Raw genomic sequence first — 24,438 nt, 5'->3', positions numbered from 1 at the left:
ATTGTCTAATTTTAGTGAACGTGTGAACTATAGCCTCAGTGTCCTGTTTTTTACTGACAGGCTTGGACCCGGTGTGGTCTTCTGCTGCTGTAGTCCTTCTGGTTCGATGAGCTGTGTGTTCATAGTTCTTCTGCACCTTGGTTATAAAGATGGGTTGTTTGAGTCACTGTTTCCTTCTTATCAGCTCAAAGCATGTTGATCATGTTTAAATGTAGTGACCTGCTGCTATGTGACTGGCTGTTTAGATATTTGAGTTAATGAACAGCTGAATAGGAGCCCATTGAGTGTTTGTATCTCTCTTGATCTTTCAATGTGTAGTCTATCACTGACTAAATGATTTTTCAGAAAGGACAGCAAGGAAATGTGTCAATTTTAAATGTTTATATCAGAGAATATTTTTCCGTGTTTTTCCTTAAATGGTTTAAGTTCTGTTTGCTGACTCTCTTCCATTAGACCATAGGTGTCAAACTCTGGCCCGTGGGCCAAATTTAGCCCGCAGCCTAATTACATTTGGCCCACGAAGCCATACCAAATTACTATTAGAGCTGGCCTACTGGTATTATACAGCTAATATATATATTGTTTAGTATTAAGCTTTGCTTGTTCCATATTCCGTTTTTCAGCAAAGTGTGTTTGAGTCCATAAGAAAAGATTCATTCTTATATCTGGAGGAATAAATATATTTCAGTAAATATTAACGTTAGCCCACGACTTTTTTTCAGTTTTGAATTTTGGCCCACTGTGTATTTGAGTTTGACACCCCTGCATTAGACCCTGACTTAGTCTTCCAAAATCTAAGCTCTAAGTTTGTGAAATTAGTATTGTTATTATAATATTTTGTATTTAACAGGATGAACACTAGTTTAATGTCCAATAAACTTGCATAGCCAGAGACTACAGAGACTGCAGCGTGTTGTGCGCTCTGCTGAGAAGGTGATTGGCTGCAGACTCCCATCTCTGCAGGACCTGTACACCTCCAGGACACTGGGGCGTGCAGGTCGGATCACAGCTGACCCTTCTCACCCTGGACACAGTCTGTTTGACCTGCTCCCCTCAGGCAGGAGGCTCTGGTCCATTCGCACCAGAACCTCTCGCCATAAGAACAGTTTCTTCCCCTCTGCTGTTGGACTCATGAACAATAACCATATGACTGTTCCCAGCACTAACACATGACCCTACACTGTGTTCACTGCATCATTCCATGTTTGGCACTGATCACCACCTGCACTCATGTATATATCTATCTACTTAGCACTTTTAATTCTTATTTTTATGTCTATTTAATGCACTAGTATGTTTGCACTAAGTACCGCAGCAATTTCCTAATGTTGTAAACCTGCTCAACATTTGGCAATAAAACCCTTTCTGATTCTGATTCAGAAAAGCCTATATGGCACCAACAAACATACCATGTTTAAAATCACTTTTCTTCCACATTCTGATGCTCACTTTGAACTTCAGCAGGTCACTTTGACCAGATCTACAAGTTTTAAATGTAGATATGCAGTTTAATTCAATCTAATTGCTGCCGTGTGTTTGGTTCATTAGTTACTAGCAATAATACACCGTTGAGCTGTGTACCTAATAATGTGGCTACTGAATATATTTCTCTTTTTCACACTCTGTAGCCTACCAGTGATTAAACACCAAATACTCTAACATATTCAGTTTATGGTGATTTTTCAGAAAGTAAGAAGAGAATAGTTTTGCTCACATTTTTTGAAATCCTCCAAGTTTGTAAAATTAAATATGAAGGTAAATCTTCAGGAAACATCTCGTATATCAATGTATCTAACTGTAATAAAAGCCAGATAACTGAGATAATACAAGAGACTGTTATGTTTATTGTAAATCTGCTTAATCTGATCAATGATTTTCACATACAGAAACTATTGTGATTAACACTTAAACAGTGGACTGGAACCATTACATCCTGCTGTTGTAACACTTGGAATACTCGACTTGGAAATTTATATGACTGAGAGTCTCTTATAAACACTGAAACTGTGATTTTAGAACTACTTTTAATGGGACCCGTTTGTCTTGTGATCTATACGACATACGGCCCCCCCTCCCCCCTTCCCCAGCTGACACAGACACAGGAAATGTTAAGACACAAACTTCCGTTAGAAACTTTATTGTTTGTATTTAGTGCAGTTAACATGAATTTGTCATGACAGAATCCATAACACAGTGGTTTGTGTGACTTAAACACAAACTTTAACACAGAATGGTTAATGAACACAGACGGTGCAATCTGGAGGAATGTTTTTTTTCTTCAAAATAAAAGCACTAATAAATTAAAAAAATATATACAAGATTGGTCGATATCATTAAAATTAAATAACATGCATGGGCTTCCTGGTGTATGAATCATGTTAAATTGTCCTCAGCCTCCTCTCAGACGTAAAGTCAACTCGATGGTGCTGTGGTTTCTGACGTTGTAGTCCTCCAGTTTGCCACCCTGCATCTCCCGGCCTTGGTGAATGAGCCTCTGCTGGCTCGCTGGCACCCCCTCTCTTTTCTCGACTCTGTTCTTGAAGTTGCTCACAGTCTCGTCGAGCCTGATGTCGTAGGTGCTCGTTTGTCCCTTTTCATTTCTGAGGAACACCTGGGTCGGAGGAGGCTCGGTGACCAGCAGGGACACCTGGGAGCCGTGCTGTAAGCCGTAGTAGCTGATGGGTTTGGAGTCGTCGTTGAGAGTGGTCTTCTGGCCGTTTATGAAAACCAGCCTCTGCCTCTGGGGGTCGACTCCCAGCATGCTCTGGATTTTTATTTTCAGAGAGCCAACCGTGTCCTGTGGGTTCACCCTCACGGTGTGGGACCCACCCACCATAGTGATAATTATATCCATGTTGGCTAGTCTGAAAGAATACAAAAATAGTTCCTTATAATACAAACGCTCAGGAAATAAAAGACTTTTCAGTTATTTCTCACAGGCTTGCTCAGTTTCCTACCTTGCGATGGCTTATTGAGGCAAAACAAACTTCTCCGGAAACTTGAAGTCTTCAGTCGTGCTCAGGTAAACAATGATGCTCACACAACAGCTGAGCGGAAAGCTTCAGCTCAGCTCTTTATATACTCTCCCGCTCAGCTGATCAGCGTCCGCCCACTCACTTAAGATTCGTTTTCCATCTAACAGGCTTTATAAACTGCTATAAGTTTCGGTTTCTATTCTCCAGTGCTGACTAATGGCTTACAGCATTACAGGTGTATTGATCAACACACCCCGTGACGCGTTTATGAACATATAACCTAACAGGTTTATCAGCTAGGTAGGGGAAACACCGCTGGAAAACATCCACTGATACAAATCACAGGGAAAAGCTGCTCTCTTTTTAGCTACCTGTACTTTTTTGGGAGTGTGGATTGTATGGAATCAAAACAGAAAGGAAAATAAGCCATTATGCACTGATTAATATTGTTACAATAATATTGTTACAATCACACCTGATTTATGATTTACACGATGATCTCTATCTATTGTATCAGAATCAGAATCAGAATACTTTATTGATCCCTGTAACAAAAAATAATTTCCCCCAGGGATCAATAAAGTATTCTGATTCTGATACAATAGATAGAGATCATCGTGTAAATCATAAATCAGGTGTGATAGAAGAAATACTTTAAATAAAGTAAAACACCTGGAGGCAAACTCCTGTTCTAGATGAGAATCAAAGTACTTGACGCATTAAAATGTCTCATGTGACTGTTATATACACTCACTCTCCGATTTATTGGGTACCCCTTGTTAGTTCCTGGTTGTACCCCTTTTGGCTTCAGAGCTGCCTTTGTAGTTCTTTGTAGCACAGACTCAAGGTTTTGGAAACACGCCGCAGAAATTTATAGTTAATGCAGTTTTGCTGGATGATTGCCTCAATGAGTAGTTGAAAAGGCATACCTAATTAAATGGCCAGTGAGAGTATGTATATTGCTCTTTCAAAAGCAGGGGTATCAAACATGTGGCCAAAGGGTCAGGACCACCCAGCAGGTGGTTCAGTTTGGTCCACTGAATGGCTTTGCATACAGGTTATTATACATTAGGTTCACTGGTGTGGCCCAGATGAGAGGAAACTGGGCTTTATGTGGCCCATGAGCCAAATTATATTTAACACTAATGACCTAGAATAAAAATCATGACAGCTTTAATCACAGGGAGAAGAAACACACAACAGTTTCTAAACAGTTACAAAAAAGTTTGAATACATGCAAATCTTAATATGTAAAGTATTTAGAACTTCCCAGTAAATGTACTGGAATTAAGAATTAATTACACACAAAACAAAAATATTCAACTACAAGAATCTCAAACTGTACTTAAGCACAGTTCATTTTATTCACTGCAGATCAAAATAATGTACTACCTTTGACCTCAGTGTCCTCATAGAGGCTGTAAATAAACCGTCCACTCACTATTTCCATAAAACGATACTGAAACTAAACAAAACATGGGCGGCAAATGAAAGTGAGAAACACAACTTGTACAAGTTTTTTTATTTTCCTGTTGCAGAAAAAAATGTGAAAACACACACATCACACCGTGTTTATGACTGTAGCTATGAAGGCAAGCTGGCCTCAACTTCATACACATCAAAACTCTGAGTTTTTCAGCATGGCAGTCCTCTCCTCCCCCTTAGGTAGGGGAATATTTCCTGTGGTAAGAAAACAAGCAATAGTTAAAGACCCCTGCAGGTACACAATGAATAACATAACATATTGGGTAATTTTATTAATTTCTCTACTCATTAATCCAGTCATACCATTTTTAAATCAACACTAATTGACAGAACCACAAGAAATTTGGGTTTTTATTACCTGGTGGTGCCACAAAATATTCTTCAACTGTGCTTTTTGAGAGCTGAAGCAGTTTTTCAGCACAGTCACCCTCCATCACAGCATCCTCCCTCAGGTACAAAACCCTGATTGTGCAGGGATAAAACCCAATCTTTAATCAGCATTGAAGCTAATACGTGCAAGTGAACACAGCCATTAATTTATTGACAGGTGCATACCTGACATCAACCCCAGCCATACCTGTCCTCCAAAACTGAATCCATCGGTTCAACCCCTGTTGTGTCAACGACATGAAGCTGGTCTGCAAACCGTATGGCTTTTTCCAAACAGGCCAGTCCCTGTTTGGTGCGAAAATCCACCAAAGCCAGTCGCTCCAGTTTGTCCACCAGGTCAGCAGGAATATGGGCAGGCTGTTAGATAAATGGTGTATTGCTTAGAAATGTATGGGTGACAGCTTACTTCAACCATCACTAAACTATGCCCAGTACTCTACATAATCATTGAATAAAGTCCTCAATCATTTATTCTCAGCCAACTTTATAATGACCAAATTTTTTTCATCAAGTTATTTTCCTCTTTGCTACACAGCTTTATCATATCCAAGCTAATTTTGTATGACATTGTTTTGATGTCATACAAAACCCTAAAGCCTCATGGCAACAAATAACTCACTGAAAAAAAAAAATTGTGGGATCTGCCCACTATCAACTAAACTGACATTAGGAAGGTGTTCAATGGCCAGTAATGGCCTAAAGATGAATGATTGAAATCTGTCAGCTAAATATCTAACATCTACTGTGGATTTCCAGACATTCAGTCATGACTGTACTATGCTGTGCTGTGCTGTGTTAAGGGGATTACCGGAGGAAGCTGTTCCTCTGGTACTGGTTCCCATGTTGCCACCTTTGGTATCTGTAGAAGAGACAACCTGGTAACAAGATTGAGCCACTGTTCAATAGAAGATGCTGCTATATTGGATATAGTGAGGGTAGCAAAAACTAAGTATATTTACTCAAATTCTGTAGTAAAGTAGTTTCTGAGATAACTGTACTTTATACCCCCACTTTCAGGGGTAAATGTTACATTTTTAATATTTATGTTGACATCTCTAGTTATTAGTTACTTTTAGTATGAAAAGGCAAGGCAGACCCTGTGACCCTCCTCATATGAAGACACTACATTTAGAATTTTCTGTGTGTAAATGAGAGGGAGACAGGTGTACCAGTGAAGCTGCAAGAAGCAGAGGTAGTGAAGGTAGATGTGTTTAAACACCTGGGGTCAACCAAAACAACGGACAGTGCACAAGTGGCAGGTGAAGAAGAGAGTGCAGGCCGGGTGAAGTGGGTGGAGACGAGTGTCAGGGGTAATTTGTGACAGGACAGCAGCAAGAGTGAAAGGGAAGCTGCTGTGATGTATGGTTTGTAGACGTTGGCACTGACAAAAAGTCAGGAGCTCAAGCTGGAGGTAGCAGAGTAGATGATGTTACGATTATGTTTGGACCAGGATGGGCAGGATTAGAAATGAGAACAGCTGAGGTTGAGCAGTTTGGAGACCAAGTCAGAGATGCAATTCTGAGATGGTTTGGACATGTACAGAGAAGAGATAGTGGATAAACTGGACACAGGACACAAAGGGTAAGACTACAGAGAAGGTTCACATATACACCGAAAGAGAACATACAGAGGTTTGGTGTGATAGAGGAGGATGCGAAGGATAAGGTGAGATGGAGGGAGATGAACTGCCTAAAGGGAGCAGCAGAAAGAAGAAGACAGTTCATTTTGATTAGTGGTGTTTTATACTTTGTCAAGCAATGTGGACTTTATTGTGTTATACTACAAAATATGCTCATTATCCCCATGTGAGGGGATAAAATACAAACAAACTGTAACTAACAACTTTCTGGTCCAACAGGAATTTTAGTTTATAGTTATCAGGTCCAACTAATCCCAAATAGCTAGGAGAAATTAAAATCACATCGCAAAGAAAAGATCTCTGGATCTAAAGAGCTTAAAATACTGTGCAACTTTCAAACTTTGTGACCTCTGACCTCTCATATTGACTGCGCCACCAAACAGCGGTAGCTTTCCTGCAGACTTCGCACATAAATGTTGAAATTATCAGATATATCGTCAAAAACCACGCTTAAGTTTTAATCGGCATGTCTCAATTAGAGGGGCTAACCCAGAGCCCTTCTCTAACACTTCACTTCAGCCACGTTTTAATGCTAATGCGTTGCACTTAATCAGGACTTTTACTTGTGACACATGTACTGTACCTTCTGGTTAAGTGGTTCAGAGCTGAGCAGACGCGTTGTATTTGCGCTGTGGCTCTGCGGCCAGCTGATTCTCTTGCTGTTTAGGATTGTTATTGAGTATCCATCATTGGGTAGCAGGCTAAATAACATCCGAGGGATTTTTACCGACACGCCACGGAATGTACGCGAAGCAGCGAGGCTAAACACGGACATTTTCAACACAGCTAGCTGCCAGTCAGCTATGTCTAAGATGTAGTAGAAAAATTAAGCATTTCACTTCTAGTCTACTTTCACTAGGAAGGTAAGCTCCAGGATAACCTAGCTTCACATGCTATAGCTAGCCAAGGACCTGCTGTAGCTAGCAGGAAAAACGAGAGGAAGCGAGAGTTTGAAATCTGAACGTACTTCCTTGTTGGCACCGCCACACTTATTTTCTTTAGTTTATAAGGAATGAGGGTTTTAAGCCTGTTACACGTATAACACAGCTTAATAGATGCAAGGCTTAAATTATAACAATTTTAAAATACGAAAACGTATTAGACCTCAGTATAATTTTGAGTTAGCTTGCGACAGCCGTGTGTCTTCGCATCGAGCGCCCGGATAGCTCAGTCGGTAGAGCATCAGACTTTTAATCTGAGGGTCCAGGGTTCAAGTCCCTGTTCGGGCGTCAGTTTTTGTTTCCAGTTTTCAAAGTACTCAAAATACATAACGACCCTGCTGGCATAATAGCGGCGTTCTTTATCCTGTAAGGGGGCAAACGCGCTGAGAAGCTCGCTTTAAAAAATGAATGCAATGAAGCTGATTTCCACTAAGGTGTAATTCTTGACTTTAAAATCTGTATAGAGTCTCTTGACAAAATAAGTCACAATTTAGTCACCACCACAAATGTCACACCCTCAGGAAAAAAAAGAGCTCTTTCATTTGTAAAAACTTTCATGTGAAGTGAAAGTACACTTTCTTTCATTTTTAAGGGTTTTAGTATCAGGGAGTAATGAAAACTTAATTGAATCCTTAATAAGTTCTAAAGTTATCTAAGTCACAAGATGACATATTACACACTGATTCATTATTAGCCAATCAAATGCAAATCGGAAAGTGTGAGCACCTCTGTAAAAGAAGAAGCTTTGGCAGTTTGGAGCATTTAAGTGTGTTAACATAATACCAAGCAGCAAATGTTGATCTGGGAAATCAGTTAAATCAGTCTGGGAAGGGTTATAAAGCAGTTTGAAGTCAGTCATTCTATAGTGAGAAAGTTGTTGTCTTCACCAAGAGTCATCGTCCCAGCAAATTCAATGCAACTGTGCAATGTAACAAAAGGACTGAACATCTATCACTTGTTTGGAGGAGTTGAAGAAACCTCCAGAAGTCTTCTGGGTGCATTTAGTTTTTATTTTATTAAGTCCTGATACATAAAACAATTTAAGGGGTAATTTCTTTTTCACATGACTTCCTGAATCTTGATTTTTGTTTTCTTACTAATGAACAGAGCCCTGTTGGTATTTCTGCCTAATCAGCCCCCTTCACTTTGATTATATTTAGTAAAATGCACATTACAATTATGGAAAAATAATGATTCCATTTTATTTTTTATTATTAGAACATATACCATTTAATATATTGTATATATGACCTAAGTATAGAATTTGATTGTTTTACAATACACATTTAGAACTGGCCACAAAATAAAAATATCCGATTTACAAACAAAGCAGCATCCGAAAGAAAGAAATGGATGAATGAATAAATAAATACTTTGGCATAAATGTTACAATAAATTAAAACAGGCTTTCTGACAGCATTTAGCATTCACAAAGAAACACCAAGATTAAATGCAGCTCATCCCACCACACCCTTGAAACAACACTTGAAAGTTTTAGGCTTTAAATGATGAGTATACGTCTGTCGAATCTGCCAAAAAACAAAAAAATGCACTTTTAAAAATCTGCCATACGGTAACTTTCATTCTCAGCTCTCTGCTTAAACCATCCTCACACTGAATAATCATATGATCTCCGCTTTTCAGCTAAAATTAACATTTAAAACAGGCACCGGACAATACAGGACAACACAAGGAAAAAAAAATCAAGATGAGTAATCACAATTTAAAAGTTCACACTTGGTTCACTGGATAATGAAAAAAAAAAAGAAGTTAATCAATCCAAGCTTGTTTCTTTACACGAATCTCCGCTAAGACATCAATTGGTAACATAAATGTCAGATTATGATTTTACGAGATAATTTATTTCCAATAATTCAAACACGTTTTCTTCTCCCGGTACACCACAGTTAACACACATAACAAATAAAGACATACTATTTGGCAGACGAGGCAGTTCAAGAACACTGGAAACACCGTTGGCTAAACCAATAACGTGGTGTTAAAAGCTGAATTATCCTGAACACTGTGTGTGAAACGTAACTGGACTGGGTTACATTTTGGGCTCCAAGCCAGTGTCCTGAATCAGTCTGTAAAAATTACTTTTGCTTTAGGGTGTAAAGCATATTAAAAGTCTGCAGACATTCTTTCCTTCGTTAGAATAAGAGGATAACTGTATCTCTTTAATAGCTCTATCTTGTAGACGAAAAATAATCAATATAAACTATTATCACAATGTATTTTTCCCATAAATATAGTCTCTGGTTGAATTCAGTTCTGCTTTTTGGTTTGAAGTGTGCAGCTAAAACCATCTTTATCTGAAAATATTAAGTGCACTCGGACTAAAGTTGACACTTGAGGGATTTCTGAGAAAAAAAAAGAAATATTTGGAAATTAAACAGCTTTACATTTGTTTTCACTTCAACGTACTGACAAATGTTAAGCGTAATATTCTCACACACCTGCTGACAACACAAACAACATCGAATAACATATAAGGATATAGTCAGTAAGGCTCATAGCAGCAAAATGATTGTAAAGGCTTCATGTATGTGTGAGAGCGTGCGTTCTTCTCTTGTGCTGCTACAGCCGGTCACACTTTGCTCGGAAGGAAAAGAAGACAAACAGCACAATCACTTGTTCTCTATCAGCATCTGCACCTTGCACACAAGATCTCTGGCCAGGGTCAAAATCTGCTTGATGTTGTGACGCTCCGCCATTTCTGAAAGGCACAAACAAACAACAGCTTGAACATTTTTACCCGTGCAAGATTGCACAGATCGTCTCTGTAACTGTCCGTATCCGTGATATTGTAACTTTTTGAAAACATGCTCAGAAAACTGTTTACACAGACTTTACACTCGCAGTCATCCATAACACACTCTGCATTTCATGCTCTAATTAAAAGTTTTTGTGGACATGACATTGTAAGTTCATGCTGGCAAGCAAATAATATCTCTGACTCATTTACATAATTGTATTCAGCTGCTCATAATTCAGTCTAAAGCTATTTGTACCTGAAAATGAGCCTCACTCCTCCTTAACCCTGGCTATATATATTTTTTTTAAATTAAATTTTCACCTGAAAATATGTCAGCAACACCTACAAAACTACGAGGGCACGATGCCAGCCTTGCTCTCTGTGGATAAGACAAATCTGTGGGAGCGTTTTGAAATACAATATGAATCTTTAGTGAGCCAGAGTAGGAGTTGTAAATTATTTACTGTCAGTAAATAATGTTTTAAACCTCAAGAGGGAGCAATCCAGTCTCAAGATTCACTGTTTTAGCTGCAGAAGTTTATATTGAGCAGTGTTGCTCTGTTGTGGGACTTACTGCCCTTGCATGAATGTACATGGACAGTCTGAGGGCAGTGAAAGCCCAGCAGGCACAGAACAGAGCAGGCATCAAGGACAAAGCACTGATTAAGTCAAACATAATATGTAAAAGACAATCTCAGGTAGAGGAGGGCTGCAACAGTAACTGTAGGCAGTGTGCAACAATCTCAATAACAGTGCATATATTTGATTTGCCATTTGAATGTGTAAAAGGAGATATCAGCTGTGGCATCAGTTGATGTGTGCTGGCACTGGAATCAGCTGCTGTCACTGGGATTTTGGGCTGAGTGTAAGTTCATCGCCTGCCTGAATGTCCTGCTCCACAGAAATGGAGCAAAAACATGCTACAGCTATTTTAGTCAAAGCAGCAATCTGAGGCTCATTCACTGAATATCACGCTTGGCAACCCTCGAAAAATGATGCGTGGTTTCAAATACTGCCTGGTCCTGATACAGGGACCTGGAGGGGTGAAAAGGTTGAGTCTCACAAGAAACTCTCCTGTTAAAACATGAGCATGAGACAAACAGGTTTTTGAAAACTGGATGGGAGAGGCTGCAATATTACAACATCTAATCTATTGTATGAGTCAGACTGTTAAAATGGTGATCTCTATATTGTAGCTGCTTCTTCAGTGTCTTTAAGATACAGAGCTAAAATTAATCTGCTGTAGTATACAGGCTGAATAGTAATACAATAACAAATAGATTAACTTTAATAAGTAAAATATCAAACATAAGGGGCAGGGATAGCTCAGTAGGTAGAGTGGTAGCCCCATGATCGGAAGGTCGGGGGTTCGACTCCACTGAACGGCTACCCTGAGGTACCCCTGAGCAAGGTACCATCCCTACACACTGCTCCCCGGGCGCTGCACTGGCAGCTGCCCACTGCTTCACTGGGTGAATGGGTTAAATGCAGAGGAACTATTTCCCTATGGGGACTAACACGCACACTTTTAAGGCTAGAGGGCCAGAATTGGCCCAGCAAAGACTTAAATTTGGTCGACTGGACGGTTCTGGAAAATGTGAAGGAAGGCATAAATTTTCTACTCCTTGATTTTCATGAAATGCAAGGTATGGCTATGGTACCAATTTGAAAATCCTACGATGCTTCGAGTTATTGAGTTCAGCGAGTTGGATGTCCAGACTGCAATGACTGCGTGCCCCACGGGCTGATGACAATAAAAACTTTATATTTCATAATTATAGGACAGGCTGGGAAATAAGCTACTGGAGGCTTTTCTGTAATTTTACACATTTATCATGTAGAAACACTAAATGTTGAAATTGGAGTTCTTTTTCATATATTAAGACATCTCAGGGATTAAATGTTTAATTTAATGTCTTTACACTGACAGAAATGGAAGTTTCACTGTCTGGAGGATAAAAAAAAAAAATCTATCTGCAGTATTAGAACAAGGCAAAACAGAGTAATGTAATCAGAGTAGCATAATGTTAATATAAAACCTCATTAAACCAGATAGTTACTAGATTAATGTTGGTTTTGAAACTTGTTCTTGTTTTATTGTGCCAAATAGTCTTGCACAGTAATGTATATGTGAACTTCAGCTTCAAGGCTTTACCGTTGAAGAACTTAATGATGTCAGTGAAGTCCATGTTATTCTCCAGGATGATGTCCCTGTACACCTCCACCAGCGCCAGTGCAATGAAGAGGACAAAGTGACTGGAAGAGACATGCTTTGCTGCCCAGATGGTTTCCCAGACTGCAAACACGTCATCATAGACCAGCTCTGCAAGACAAAGCGCCCAAACAAAAGCTGAACTGCAGCGGCGTTCGGAGGTTTGGGTGGGAGGTGAGTTCGTGGAGCTTTCAGTGGATAGAGGAGACGATACAGATACAGCAAATACGATAATAGAAAGTACGGCTAAACTAGGGCAAACCCTCATTCTAAAGTACTGTGAATCGTAAATCCAGAACATTTAACGATCATTCATGCAAAATCTCCTCCAGCTGAATCTGCTGCTAACAAGCTGGCAGATTGTTTGGTATTTTATCCACAAGCAAGGCTTAAAGAGAGGAATCTTCTCTAATTGGTGCAAACTGTGTCAGGCTATGCTGTCACTTTACCTCGCTTGAAGTCTAGGAGAAACCAGCGGTAGCAGAAATAGAAGTGGGTGTAGTCTCCATTCTGGTGCATTAGCTCAAACAGCTCACAATCCAGGATCTATACCGAGAGACGGTCAAAGTAAATTAAATAATTATAAATAAAATTAAGACAGCAATTGTGTGAGAAAAACGTGAAGAAGAAATGGGGGTTTGTAGATGCTGTGTGACCTGGATTAGTGAGCGCATGTTTGCAAAGTGAGTGTCCATAGCTCCTCCGTGTGGAAAGTTTTGATTCATTCTCTTCATGAGTTCAGTGAAACAGCTGAAAGCCATGGCCTCTGACAGGACAGAGAGAGGAAGCGGGAGTGAAAAAATCGAGTGGGCAAACTCTTCTCTGCTGTTACATCAAATACTGTAAAAATACACCAAGTGTCAAAGAGGAGGGAAAATAAATAATGACTCAGTGTGTTGACTCACCATCATCCAGAATGACTAGAAGTGGAGCCAGCAGGTCGCACATTCCCTGCACGTAACCGATGTCAAGGTGCCTCCAGATATAGCTGTGAATATACAACCAAGAGAAGTGAACTTGACTCCACTTGGCTGCTTTTCTCTCTGAGCTGCACTAATGTCAACAGCTGTTTCCACACTCAAGTTGTAACATATAATAATCACCGTTTTTAGGACAACTACTCTGCAAAAGACTTGATCATATATTTTTCTCGGAAATTGGGGAAAAGGCGGAGATTTATTGAAATGTGGAAATACAGCATATGGAATAAAAACAGGGTTTGCACAGTTTTTACAAGCTCGCTGGACAGCATTATTCTTCAGCATAGCCTGAACTCTCTTAGGCAACCTGTGTTGTAATTTTTAAAGTAGTTTTCAGGAATAGTTCTCCAGGCTTCTTAGAAGACATTCAAGCTTTTCTTTGGATGTTTGCTGCCTTTTATTCTGTTTTCAGTATGCTCATATTCAGTATGCTTCGGATCACTGTCATGATGAAAAATGAAGCCACTGCAAATCAAATACTTTCCAGTTGGTATTTTTTTGGTGAATTACAAACTGATGGTACTTTTCTGTGTTCATGATTCCATCAGTTTTTCATAATTTCATAATTCCAGCACCACTGGCCCAACTATGAAAAGCCCTTCTACCTTGTTTTACAGAAGGCTGTAGACACTCATTGTTCTACCTCTCTCCTGACCTCCTCTGCATGTATTGATTGATATTAGGTTAGTGTTAAGGATCTTAACGAGTAAAGAAAAAATAAAAAAAAACATAGAAAAAACCCCCCAAAACACAAAAATATTTAACTGTTGCTCAAAAAAAAGTTCTGGCTTCTTTGGAGCAAAATATAAAGAAATGATGTGTGACTCAAGACTTTCGCACAGTACTGTATGTTCTTTCTCCAAAACGTGTTATTCTTTGTAATTAGGGCTGCTAAAACTGTATATATATATATATATATATATATATATATATATATATATATATATATATATATATATATATATATATATATATATATATATATATTTTGTATAAGAAGGGCTTAGAAAGGTGTAGATGAGTGGCTCATCGTGAGTGAAGGCATAAAGAAAATAAAGACGTAATCTGCTGTTTAAGAAAACGTCTTTTTTGTGTGTTTTCTTATTTTCAACTAGTTACAAGAAAGAAAAAAAAAGTTGGGCATGTACAATAGAAGCAGACATAAAAACTAGAAAATGCAACTGGAGAGAGAAAGAATGTGTAGCCTGTTAGCTCAACTGGCTATAAAAACATTTCAGATCAAAGTCATTTCTGCTGCACTGTTGGATTTTCTTTCCTTGGGTTACATCTTAGTGTTGTGATCACTTGTATTCCTGGCTTCGTAGCGTTATTGTGTCGGAAAATTGACAAAGGAAGCTCTCAATTGAATCTGAGCGAGTCATTCAGCTCTTGAAAAAAAGAACTGCCCACTGCTTTGTCTTATTGGTGTTCATCTTTTCACGGTGTTTAAATATGATCACAGTTATATATATGACGTTTATAGAGCATTTATGTAGTTTATTTAAGCCTAAACAGACACAAATCCTCCATTCTTCTTCTATATCTTTTTCACCGCAAGAGCTCTCTTCAGGAGTAAAATGCTTAACGAATGACATCACTTTTTTCAAGATTTTGTCAAATCTTAACAGCCAATAATGACGAGAAACTCACGTTTCCTTTCCATTTTCCTTTTATTACCCTTGAGTGTTGCTCTCGGTGTTTTACCTGCACATGATGTTGCGTAGTTTCTCCAGGTTGGCAGGAGTAAAGTACCAGTAGTTTCTATCACAGCGCTGGACGTCCTTTTCAATGCGGTGCAGATTCAGTGTATACAGGTCCAAAAGTTCTTGCTGAAATAGATGAAATGATACTTATGTTTAAAACATAGTTACGGTCATTTGAGTTTATTTAATGTAAATTAATTTCATATCATATTGTCATACAGAGAAAGGACTCCCAGTTGACACTTGAGAGGTCACTTGGTTCTTTGTGTTTTCAGATGCAGCCAGAGAGTCAAAGGGAGGGTAAAGGCTCTCCATCTCCGGCTCCGACAGGTTGGACTCTGTGCCCTCTGGACTGAGCTTTCTTTGTTCCTCCTTCTGCCTGAGCTCTACGTGAGGGGGTGAGTTCTCAGAGGAAGACGAGGTTTCACAATGTCCTTTCCTGCTCCAAGGCACCATGGAAACTTTGGCTTTGGGGATCTCCTCCATTTCTATGGCTGAGGGAGACTCATCTGACTCAGTCATGATGTGAGGCTCATCTTTCTGAGTGGCACTGTAGGCTTCTCTTGCTTTCACCACTCTGGTGTCTGCTGAGAGAGTGAGATTTTCCACTTCAGGAGCCCCGGGACCTTTGAATATTTTCTCTTTCCCTCCTGTCACTAAAACCTCTTTACTCGTCTTTGATTCGTCCACTTCCTCCATCTTTTCCACATTCGCTTCTTCGGGTTTCAATGCTTTTGCCGCTTCTAGTGTCTCTAAAGATTGGTTACCTTTAATGTTCCTATCGAGGCTTTTATCTTCAAGCTTTGTCCCCGCTGCTTTAACAGCTTGTGACTCCTCGATATTATCTTTCATTTCAGGCTTTAAACTCGTCTTTTTCGTGTCTATTTTATCACCTGTTTCTGCAGCATGTTTTGAAGTTTTGGTCACATCGGAGGCTTTCTCTTTCTCCACCCTTTTGTCCTTCACTTCACCTTGCACCTGGCCGTCCTTTTCCAATGACTGACCTTCGCTCTCTCCTCCTGCAGGCTTGACAGAGCTCTGTGATGCCTGAGGGACAGCTGCAGGTCTCGGGGTTGTATCTTGTGCAGCGCTGTCCTCTGTGCTGAAGGAGCCGTCCGACAGGCCAGAGGTGATGGAGAAGTTGCGAGAGGAAGGATGTCCAGAGTCAGGAGAGCTCGTCCCGTTCTGCAGAGCTCCGTTGGGCAGCTTAGGCACCTGTTTGGTTTCTCCATTCTTGGGCTCCATCTCAATTTGGTCCACCTCCTCTACAGACTCAAACACCTGAAAGAACAAGCCAAAGGGAAGCAGGCTACTCCAGGGGAAGGGTTGGGAGGATGTAAAGAACTAGCAGGAGAGAAGGTAGCAGTGAGGAGTTTTGGTTCAAAATGCTGAGATCAAACGGACAGAGCGACAGAAATGGATGATAGAAATGCAACATTATCTTCACCATCTTTAAAAGACCAAAAGACTAATTTGACATCCAAATATTGCTGAGTTTGTGATACCTGTGTGCTGCTGCTGGAATCACTCTGCAGGCGAGCCAAACTCTGCCTGTCTGAGCTCTGGGAGGACTGTGATCGGAGAATAAAAGGCATGTGTGGGAAAAAGAGTATAAAAAAAGCACAATTCAAGCTCCAAAGTGTAAAATTGGCATTAATGTTTAATTCTCCATCTTCTCTGTCATTGTACCTGGATGAATTACTAGTTTTGGTCACAACATACACTGGTCTACACCGAAGGTTACTCTGTTTTTCCTTTGAGTCTGCATGTGTACGCGTTGCTGTTTTACCTCATTGCTCACAGTTGAATCGTGATGCTTAATCTTCTGACTGTAACTGTCCATGCTTGCACCTGAGGAGCACTTCGCCAAAGCCGCAGCGTGCTGCTCCTTCTCTCGCTGGCGGACAATCTCCTCACAGCTGAGCCACTCCCCCATGGTCTGCTGGTAGCACACTCTGACCTGATCATCCACCTGCATGAAAAAGTAAAGGATGAAGGATCAGTGTTTAGGTGGAAAAGGCTTCTGGTTCAAAACCATAAGCATAGAAACTACAAACCTCCTTTCTCTCAGCCTCTGACATACCAAACTGGTAATGACCCAGCAGGAAAGGCCACACCTCTTTCCTCAGTGATGGCTCCACACCACCAAAGTACACCAGGCGCAGCAGCTCCTGCTCCTTGTAGGCCTAAAGAAACAAGACAGGCAGTTGATTAACTGCATATGTAAATAGTTCATCACTGCTTCAAAACCACACAGGTCACAGGCTGCTGGTGCTGAAATAGTTACTTCAGTGTCAACTGGTTTATTAAGAACAATCCAGTTTGCAGTGCTTGGCTAATAAACTATTCTTTTATTTTTAATTCAGACTCTCTTTGACTCCAGCAAATATAACAATGTTAAAAATAAGTTTGAGATTTATAGAGCCATTAGTCGCCTGTCATGCACACTGTCGAGAGACTAATAGTGTGAACCACTTTTTAGGAGAGGATTGATATTAATATGAAGACTGACTGAGTGATGGGGGATGCTGCTTGTGTGTGTGAACAGAAAAAAGGTAATATTAAGTTTGTGTTGCAGTAAGGGGATGTCAGAGGTGCTTACTGTGCAGTCTTTGAGGAAAGTCTGCCACACGTCTGCGGTGAGGCCTCCGGAGGCGGCACAGGGCACGTCGGGCGCCACAATGGTGTGATTTACGAGAGCTGAGAGGTGCGTACGCACTGTAGAAAGGTGACGGCAGTATGCCAGCCCTGGTTGACAATGCAGTTTGTTATTGAAGAAGCTAAAGCACGCCATAAAATATGTTTTCAAATTGAATGTGAAGGGATTTTTCAGGGTATACACTACGGCTCAGTCACAGTAGAGTAAAAATAGGACGGCAACCTCGCTGTGATGAGGAACAATCAGTGGTTGACCGGTGAACGCATTTCGTTTCTTTGCTGTTAGTGACCGGCTGCAAAGACTTGCGGCGATGCCCAGAGGTTGAGCTTGCAGCTTTTAATTGCAAAGTGATTGCACAGGTCACCGCGTAGGAGGCAAGCTGTGTCCTAACAATCGTAGACTGATTCAGTGAGTAGTTTTCTCATATGAATTTGTGATTTCTGCTGATTTATGAGTGAAGGTCATTACGCACCGAGTGCGATGCAAAAAAGCGACATGAAATTCAGAATTGTAAGATCCAAACTTGTTGTGTAATGTATAGACATACCGAACACAAAATTCGCCCACAAAAGATGTGAAAAAATTGAAGTCAACATCGTCATGCAACCATCTTTTTCCCTAGTGTGACTGCAGCATTAAGCATTTACATACAGCCATAAAATGCCCTGGAGATGATCTGATACTTCATGTTGTCACATAGCAGCTTCAGAGGAGTCCTGCAGAAAGACACAACCCACATTAGTATGCAGAGAAAACACAGACAGCTATACACTATCATTAGACCAATTATTAAGTGCAGGTAATTCATATTCTCTCGAATATATGATAATCCTCTATCTAATGTAGAGTTCATTACTGTGTCGGGGCTGACCTTTTATAAAATGATAAACTGTTATGCTGCCATATAGAACAAATTAGCCAGCAGCCTGTCTTCTTTCCACAGCTCTCTACCATTTTATCTGCACAGCTTATCACCAATTCTCCCAACACGTTCTCATTTCACTGAGGTAAATGTCACACAATTGTCTTCTGGGTAATTGCTGGGTTCTTGTATCTTGCTTCCATCCCCGGTTTCCTCTGTATTGCAGAGGTTGTCAGGTGCGTCAGGTGAATCGCAGCAGCCTTCAGGAGCTTCACAGTTCCCTGGTCGTAACACAGCTCTGTCTATCTTGGGGCGTGTTTTATCTCTCACCTCTCATGGTTGCACCCCTTGGGTGTCGCCGCTTCAGAGAAGCTCCCCTGAGAGCAGGAGGAACACGAGGACTTCCTGAGAGTGGGATGCCACATCTTAGCTCCCGGATCCATCAGATCTGGAGGAGTCACTGCAGCATGCACACAAACACGTGCCATCATAATCCCTTTAGAGCAGCATACTGCTGAGGCTTTCAAGAACAGTTATATTTGCACTTTGCAATATTTTTGCTGAAACACAATTATGCTGATCACTAGTGACCTGCTTATGCTCGATTCCTGTAAGAGCAAAGAAAAGGCGCACAAACAGAAGCATTTACGATACTATGATAATCGTGAGGAATGAAGCCATCGTGTTTGATTACATTAATATAGGGAGGAAGTTCAATTAAGCAAGCGCCTTTCTCAATTCGGTTGCCATGTTTGATTAGTTGTCCACTGTTCGCCTGATTAAAGGCTATTGTGTCGTGGTGCAGTAAAAGAGGTGTGAAGCATTGTGGCTTTATTGACACGGCACACCAATAAACATTTCCTGAGGCACAGGACAGGGCAGGAGGATATTAGACGCAAGGAATTAAAGCAAGGCAAAGCTGACAGATGGACAGACGAGCCAAAGTGTGACAGTGTTACAGCTGCTTCCTGTGAGTGAGGGGGATTCTTCAGGACAGCTGCAGGACTGCCTGGGTACGACCAGGGGCCCTGCTTTGGTAGGGCACTTTCCAATCGGTTGGAAGGACAGGGATGAAGTCAGACGGGGAGGATGAGTTACAGTCACTGTAACAAACAATCGGCAACATTTTTATCAAAATGCAAAGGCAGGGAGAAGCCCCTGGGCCCTGCTTATGTCTGATGACTCACCAAACTCTGACTGACTGTTTGGAAAGAGGATTCGGAAGACATAGTCCGTGGCCTCGTCCTCCTCCTTATCGGAGACCGAGTCTGAGGATCCAGATCCCTGAGGAACCCTCTTTCGTAGCTTAGGAAACACCTTTCCCTGCAACAAGAAAAATAACTAATGGCAATGACAAATATGCTGAACCTCTAAAGCCCAGAAAAGCCACCCCTGTGAAGATGAACCTGTTTAGTGTCTGTATGATTAAGCCTATTAATAGTGGCTGAACATGCGTGGGTGGTTCTCTTTCTTCAGTTCAGTTAAAGAAACATTAACAAAGCCATTCAAGGTCTAAGCAGACACTAATCCACACTCCTTCACCAGTATCTCTCCACACAATGCTTTAAAGAGGCTGTGCATCCATTTCTTTCACATCCAGATGTCTTTTCTTTATTGATTTATTGATCAGAGGAGACTGAAGCACACCCTAGCTCTTTTGTGTGGAAGAACACTAGAATAAATGATGCGTGCTGTGGGAGAGCCCTCCGTGCTGACCTTTCCCCTCTGCAACCAGAGTGGAGGATCAAGCTGGCCGTGGGGAAGGAGGCCATTCTCAAGGCAGGAGAGGAACTGGAGCAAATGACCTCCTTTAGGGAAGCGAAGTGGAGGTCTTTGGATCCCGTCTTGACTGACCAGCACTGCCGTCCCCCCACTGTCCACTACAAGGTAAACAGCAGATGTAACAGATCAACAGTAATAACCTGCAAACCCAGAGTTACAGTAGTGATACAATTTCACCCACCTTGCTGATGACAATGCAAATAAACTATCTCCTCTAGAGGGATTGTCATGGCATAGTCCCAGTAAACGCTGAAAAATATGGAGACAAAATGCTGTGACCCAGACTAGTCTAACCACAATACTAGATAACAGCGACACACAAACCCATTGTAAATATTTATGTAAATCCATTATTTTACAGCTGCCAGAAAAAAGTAGTTGGAACAATCAATTCATTTGGAGAGAGAAAACACCTCACAGGTATGACATGATTTACGAGTTCGACAGGTGTCTTTTACAGTGTCTCAGTCAATAAACCATCTGCTGGATGCCGGTGTGTGAATATCAGCCTCATCAGATCAGCACCATTTATTCAGTGAGCCCTTGAGCAGCGCACAAACACACTGCATTATTCAGTAACAGCCAAGTGTTAGACAAACAACGCAGCGGAGAAGAAATAATGTGCTGCTTACACGTCTGTGTGGAGGCAATTTACATGCTAAGATCAATCAATCAAATCTTTTTTTTAAATATATAAGTAACAAGTTTTAATACACATGAAGAACAAATAAACATGAAGTCATTGAAAGTTATCCTCTTCACACGAGAAAAGAAACCAAACCAAATGTTGAACATTTCCTGTTTGAAAAGGAGTATTAATTCCTACCCAGCTCATCTTATATATCTGTTCACAATCTAATACAGATATATGCTATAAATAAATATGCCTGTCTAATACACAGATTCATGTTATTTTAATATATATGTTTTTATAAACAGATCTATAATTATTTAACTACACCTATACAAAATTATTGCTTTTTTATAATAGTTACTATAGTTAAAATAATTATAATGACATATTAAAGCATGTGTTACTATAGAAGTTGGTATTATAAAAGTATTTCCAACATTTTACATAATGATTTTTACAGATAGGTAAATTTGCACCTGCGTTCATACTCCAAGTCTCCCACAGAGCCGTTCATGAGCTGATTGGGCGTCCACTTTAGTGTCATGAGTTCAGCAGTCTGGTGCAGAGACAGGTAACCTGGAATAGCCTCCATATCGTCCCTCTGAAAGAGCCACAGGGATTCAACTGAGGTTATGTTTGTAGGTAATAATAAATAAATGTAATAAATAATGCTAATTTTATCCACAGTTTACCCTGATAACACATAAAAGCAAAGCATTTATTAGTTTTGTGTGAAAAAGACAAAAAAAAGAAGGAAGGGAAGATGTGTGCATTCACATTATATCACAGTGATGTGAGAAAAAAATCTGCTAGAGCGCTTTGATGACAACATAATATGTAGAGCAGCTTTTATCCAGGACGTCAATGTAACAGGATATACGTCAGGTTTTAAAGACTTTATCTCACAGCTATATAAATGCTGAAGTGAACAGAGACGGTTACCGGTTGTACGAGCACGTTGTTCTTGCCAAACAGTAGTGTCGCCCTGTTGTTCTGATGCAGCGACTCCACATATTCACGAGCTGATGGTGAGGGGGAGGGGCGCTCATCCATGCTGCTGCTGGAGTGCCGCTTCTGGATCTAGACACACACACACACACACACACACACACACACACACACACACACACACACACACACACACACACACACACACACACACACACAAAATATATAAAATCAGATCAAAAACTCATGACTTACATTTATTCATTCATGTGCACCAATGCAGTTTCAGTCGTTCCCGATGTCAAAAACCAGTCTGATTTTGCTTGGAGCACATAGGACAGGCCAAGTTGACCTGGTTCGCTCTTAACTTGGCAACTAAATAAATGTGATTGTCTGCAATACACTCTGTTCTTTCTCCTGGGACACACTGAGCTCCACTCATTGCAGCAATCTTAGCGAGGCCTCCAGACAGATAAACAGCATCTCAGAAGGGGACGGAACTGATAGTCTGCCGAAGCTAATATCAGCTCATATCTCAGCATAAATGGACACTATACATGTGCAGAGAAAAAACAAAAGAAGCCTGAAACTAACTCTGCTTTCACATCTGCTGAAAAATACAGCTTTTATTGTTTTGGATATGTTTACTTTAGAAATTTGCAGCAGAAAATGTAGTTTGACAGGAACAAATGATCATGAAATCTAAGTAAAACTTACATTTATGTTCTTTGGGAGCTGTAAAAGAAATACACAAGTGCAGACGCTTATAGATGGAGTGGAAATGGAAAGAGTTCATGAAAATACGTTCCTTGGATTGACAATAGAGGATAAAAACACCTGGAAATCTCATACATGACATATACATAACAAAGGCTCAAGAAGCATTTCAGTACTGAGTGAACTGGACCACAAACCACTCCATGTTCTCTACTCTCCACTGGTTTTAGCATGTTTGAATTACTGTGCAGAGGTCTGGAGCTATACTTATCAATACTGCAAAAAAAAGGCCATACAGATAATCCATAATACTGATTATAGAGATCATTTAAACCCACTATTCCCAAAATCAAATAAATTTATGAATTTCACTGATCTGAGTCATTGCAATAAACAGCCTAACTCCCTGACAATATTTTGTCTGGTTTCTTTAGGGGGCACCACAGCAGCTCACCTGCCTCCATCTCCCCCTATCCCCAACATCCTCCTCTGTCAGATGATCCCTCTATATGTCCTCCTTCACTCCATCCATAAATCTTCTGTTTTCCTCCTGCCTGGAAGCTTGATATTCAACTTCTGTTTGTCCACCATTCCTCCTCTGCACATGTAAACACCATCTCAGCCTTGCTCTCAACTTTGTCTTTAAGCTGCTCAATCTGCACACCCCTCTGATGTCCTCATGACCAGGATGGATCTCAACATCTTCAGCTCTACCACCTACAGCTCAGCCCCCTGACTTTGTCAGTGCTATCGTCTGAAAACCATACTTTTGTCACAAATCACTCCTGATACTCGTCTCCATCCACTCCACCTCTGTCCACTGTCTTCTTCACCTGTCTGGTCCATTGTCAGTTGCTTTGGATGGTTGTCCCTGGATATTTAAACTCATCCACCTTCACTGTCTCACTCACACACGCCTCTACTGACATTCATTGTTCTTCTCTCCAGAGCATACCTCCACCTTTCCAAGCTCTCTTCCACCTGAACCCTACTCTCACCATGGATCACAATGTCATCTGTAAACATCATAGTCCACAGAGACTCAACAAATGACAAACAACAAATAACACTTACACACAGCGCGGGCCTCTTAGTAGGAGAATCCTGCCTGCAGAGGCCACCGTGGATACGATGTCGTTGTACTAACTCGTCAGCAGACGGGTCTGTCCAGAAGTGGTCAGCTGTCTTCATCTTTGTGTATTCCAATGCACAAGGTCCAACTGTTGAACAGTTTTGTTAAGCAACAATCTCTATGAAAATCAATCATTAAACACATTGTGTAATAAATAAAAGACAGAAGAGTGACTTCATGCATGTCCAATCATCCAGGTAAGGAAATCCCAGAAAGCTGATCCTGTTGATACGATTAACAGACTCAAGTTGCTGGGAAAGACTGAACTGAATTTATTAATCTATTTATTAATCTATCACTGGAAAGTATGAAGGTCCTTGCAATCCCTCAATACAAGCCTTCTTGTCTAGAGTGTGTATATTGTCTCGGACCTGTCAAGCAAAAATCAACTGAAAAAAAGTAATAAAACAAAAATAAAATGGCAGAAACATTTTTTTTTTGCTGCTGTCCTGTCTTGTTATTCAGTTCAAGGCCCCTTGGATTGATACTTGGACTCTCTTGGTTGGGGATAAGGGGACAAGCATGCAAGCATATTGATAGAGACAGGGAGCACTTCTGCCTCCAGTGAAAACAATTTTCACTGTTCACTGGTGGGAAACAACTGCGGGACTATGCCTGTGT

General features: G+C 40.6%; 3 protein-coding genes and 1 non-coding gene across 6 annotated transcripts in view; 1 reads left to right on the top strand and 3 right to left on the bottom strand.

Annotated features, from left to right (window-relative positions):
* Positions 1–2,121: 2,121 nt before the first annotated feature.
* LOC113034233 (polyubiquitin-like) lies at positions 2,122–3,098 on the bottom strand. Its single transcript, XM_026188634.2, has 2 exons — positions 2,958–3,098; positions 2,122–2,864 (listed from the first exon to the last, which is right to left on the bottom strand). The coding sequence occupies exon 2, from the start codon at positions 2,852–2,854 to the stop codon at positions 2,390–2,392; it is 465 nt and encodes a 154-aa protein (XP_026044419.2). The 5' UTR covers positions 2,855–2,864; positions 2,958–3,098; the 3' UTR covers positions 2,122–2,389.
* A 1,382-nt stretch (positions 3,099–4,480) lies between these two features.
* On the bottom strand, positions 4,481–7,674 carry gatc (glutamyl-tRNA amidotransferase subunit C). 2 transcript variants are annotated; one of them, XM_026188690.2, is made up of 5 exons: positions 7,073–7,674; positions 5,659–5,709; positions 5,038–5,207; positions 4,819–4,922; positions 4,481–4,655 (listed from the first exon to the last, which is right to left on the bottom strand). In XM_026188690.2, the coding sequence occupies exons 1-5, from the start codon at positions 7,262–7,264 to the stop codon at positions 4,594–4,596; spliced, it is 579 nt and encodes a 192-aa protein (XP_026044475.2). In that variant the 5' UTR covers positions 7,265–7,674; the 3' UTR covers positions 4,481–4,593. The 2 variants fall into 2 exon arrangements, with proteins under 2 accessions (XP_026044475.2, XP_026044476.2); XM_026188691.2 differs by lacking the exon at positions 5,659–5,709 and having other exon boundaries at positions 7,073–7,668.
* On the top strand, positions 7,646–7,718 carry trnak-uuu (transfer RNA lysine (anticodon UUU)). The gene has a single exon. It is a non-coding gene; the product is annotated as a tRNA-Lys (tRNA).
* Positions 7,719–8,607: 889 nt separating this feature from the next.
* The window catches only part of sgsm1a (small G protein signaling modulator 1a), a 37,995-nt gene continuing 22,164 nt past the window's right edge, over positions 8,608–24,438 (bottom strand). The window contains exons 7-25 of one of the 2 annotated variants that reach the window (XM_026186847.2): positions 23,760–23,905; positions 21,963–22,100; positions 21,497–21,621; positions 20,568–20,635; positions 20,321–20,484; positions 19,792–19,927; positions 18,935–19,064; positions 18,394–18,458; positions 17,686–17,831; positions 17,141–17,269; positions 16,873–17,055; positions 16,589–16,654; positions 15,303–16,427; positions 15,085–15,209; positions 13,306–13,388; positions 13,057–13,166; positions 12,850–12,946; positions 12,344–12,511; positions 8,608–10,149 (exon numbers count right to left, since the gene is read on the bottom strand). In XM_026186847.2, the coding sequence (XP_026042632.1) occupies positions 10,061–10,149; positions 12,344–12,511; positions 12,850–12,946; positions 13,057–13,166; positions 13,306–13,388; positions 15,085–15,209; positions 15,303–16,427; positions 16,589–16,654; positions 16,873–17,055; positions 17,141–17,269; positions 17,686–17,831; positions 18,394–18,458; positions 18,935–19,064; positions 19,792–19,927; positions 20,321–20,484; positions 20,568–20,635; positions 21,497–21,621; positions 21,963–22,100; positions 23,760–23,905 (3,293 nt within the window). In that variant the 3' untranslated portion in view covers positions 8,608–10,060. The remainder of the gene's footprint in view (positions 10,150–12,343; positions 12,512–12,849; positions 12,947–13,056; positions 13,167–13,305; positions 13,389–15,084; positions 15,210–15,302; positions 16,428–16,588; positions 16,655–16,872; positions 17,056–17,140; positions 17,270–17,685; positions 17,832–18,393; positions 18,459–18,934; positions 19,065–19,791; positions 19,928–20,320; positions 20,485–20,567; positions 20,636–21,496; positions 21,622–21,962; positions 22,101–23,759; positions 23,906–24,438) is intronic. The other variant, XM_026186848.2, reaches the window with a different exon arrangement.

Source organism: Astatotilapia calliptera, chromosome 12, assembly GCF_964374335.1.
Source record: "Astatotilapia calliptera chromosome 12, fAstCal68.1, whole genome shotgun sequence".
Classification (NCBI taxonomy): Eukaryota; Metazoa; Chordata; class Actinopteri; order Cichliformes; family Cichlidae; genus Astatotilapia; species Astatotilapia calliptera.
The sequence above is the reverse complement of the archived record's forward strand: the minus strand, read 5'-3'. Positions and strand labels throughout refer to the sequence as shown.

What these genes read in the sequence shown, in the direction of transcription:
- LOC113034233 (XM_026188634.2), bottom strand. Translation starts at nt 2,854, where the DNA reads ATGGATATAATTATCACTATGGTGGGTGGGTCCCACACCGTGAGGGTG.
- gatc (XM_026188690.2), bottom strand. Translation starts at nt 7,264, where the DNA reads ATGTCCGTGTTTAGCCTCGCTGCTTCGCGTACATTCCGTGGCGTGTCG. An exon ending in CTGAACCACTTAACCAGAAG is followed by an intron (nt 5,710 to 7,072) that starts GTACAGTACATG and finishes TCTCTTCTACAG; the next exon opens with ATACCAAAGGTGGCAACATG. An exon ending in ATATTTTGTGGCACCACCAG is followed by an intron (nt 4,656 to 4,818) that starts GTAATAAAAACC and finishes TTCTTACCACAG; the next exon opens with GAAATATTCCCCTACCTAAG.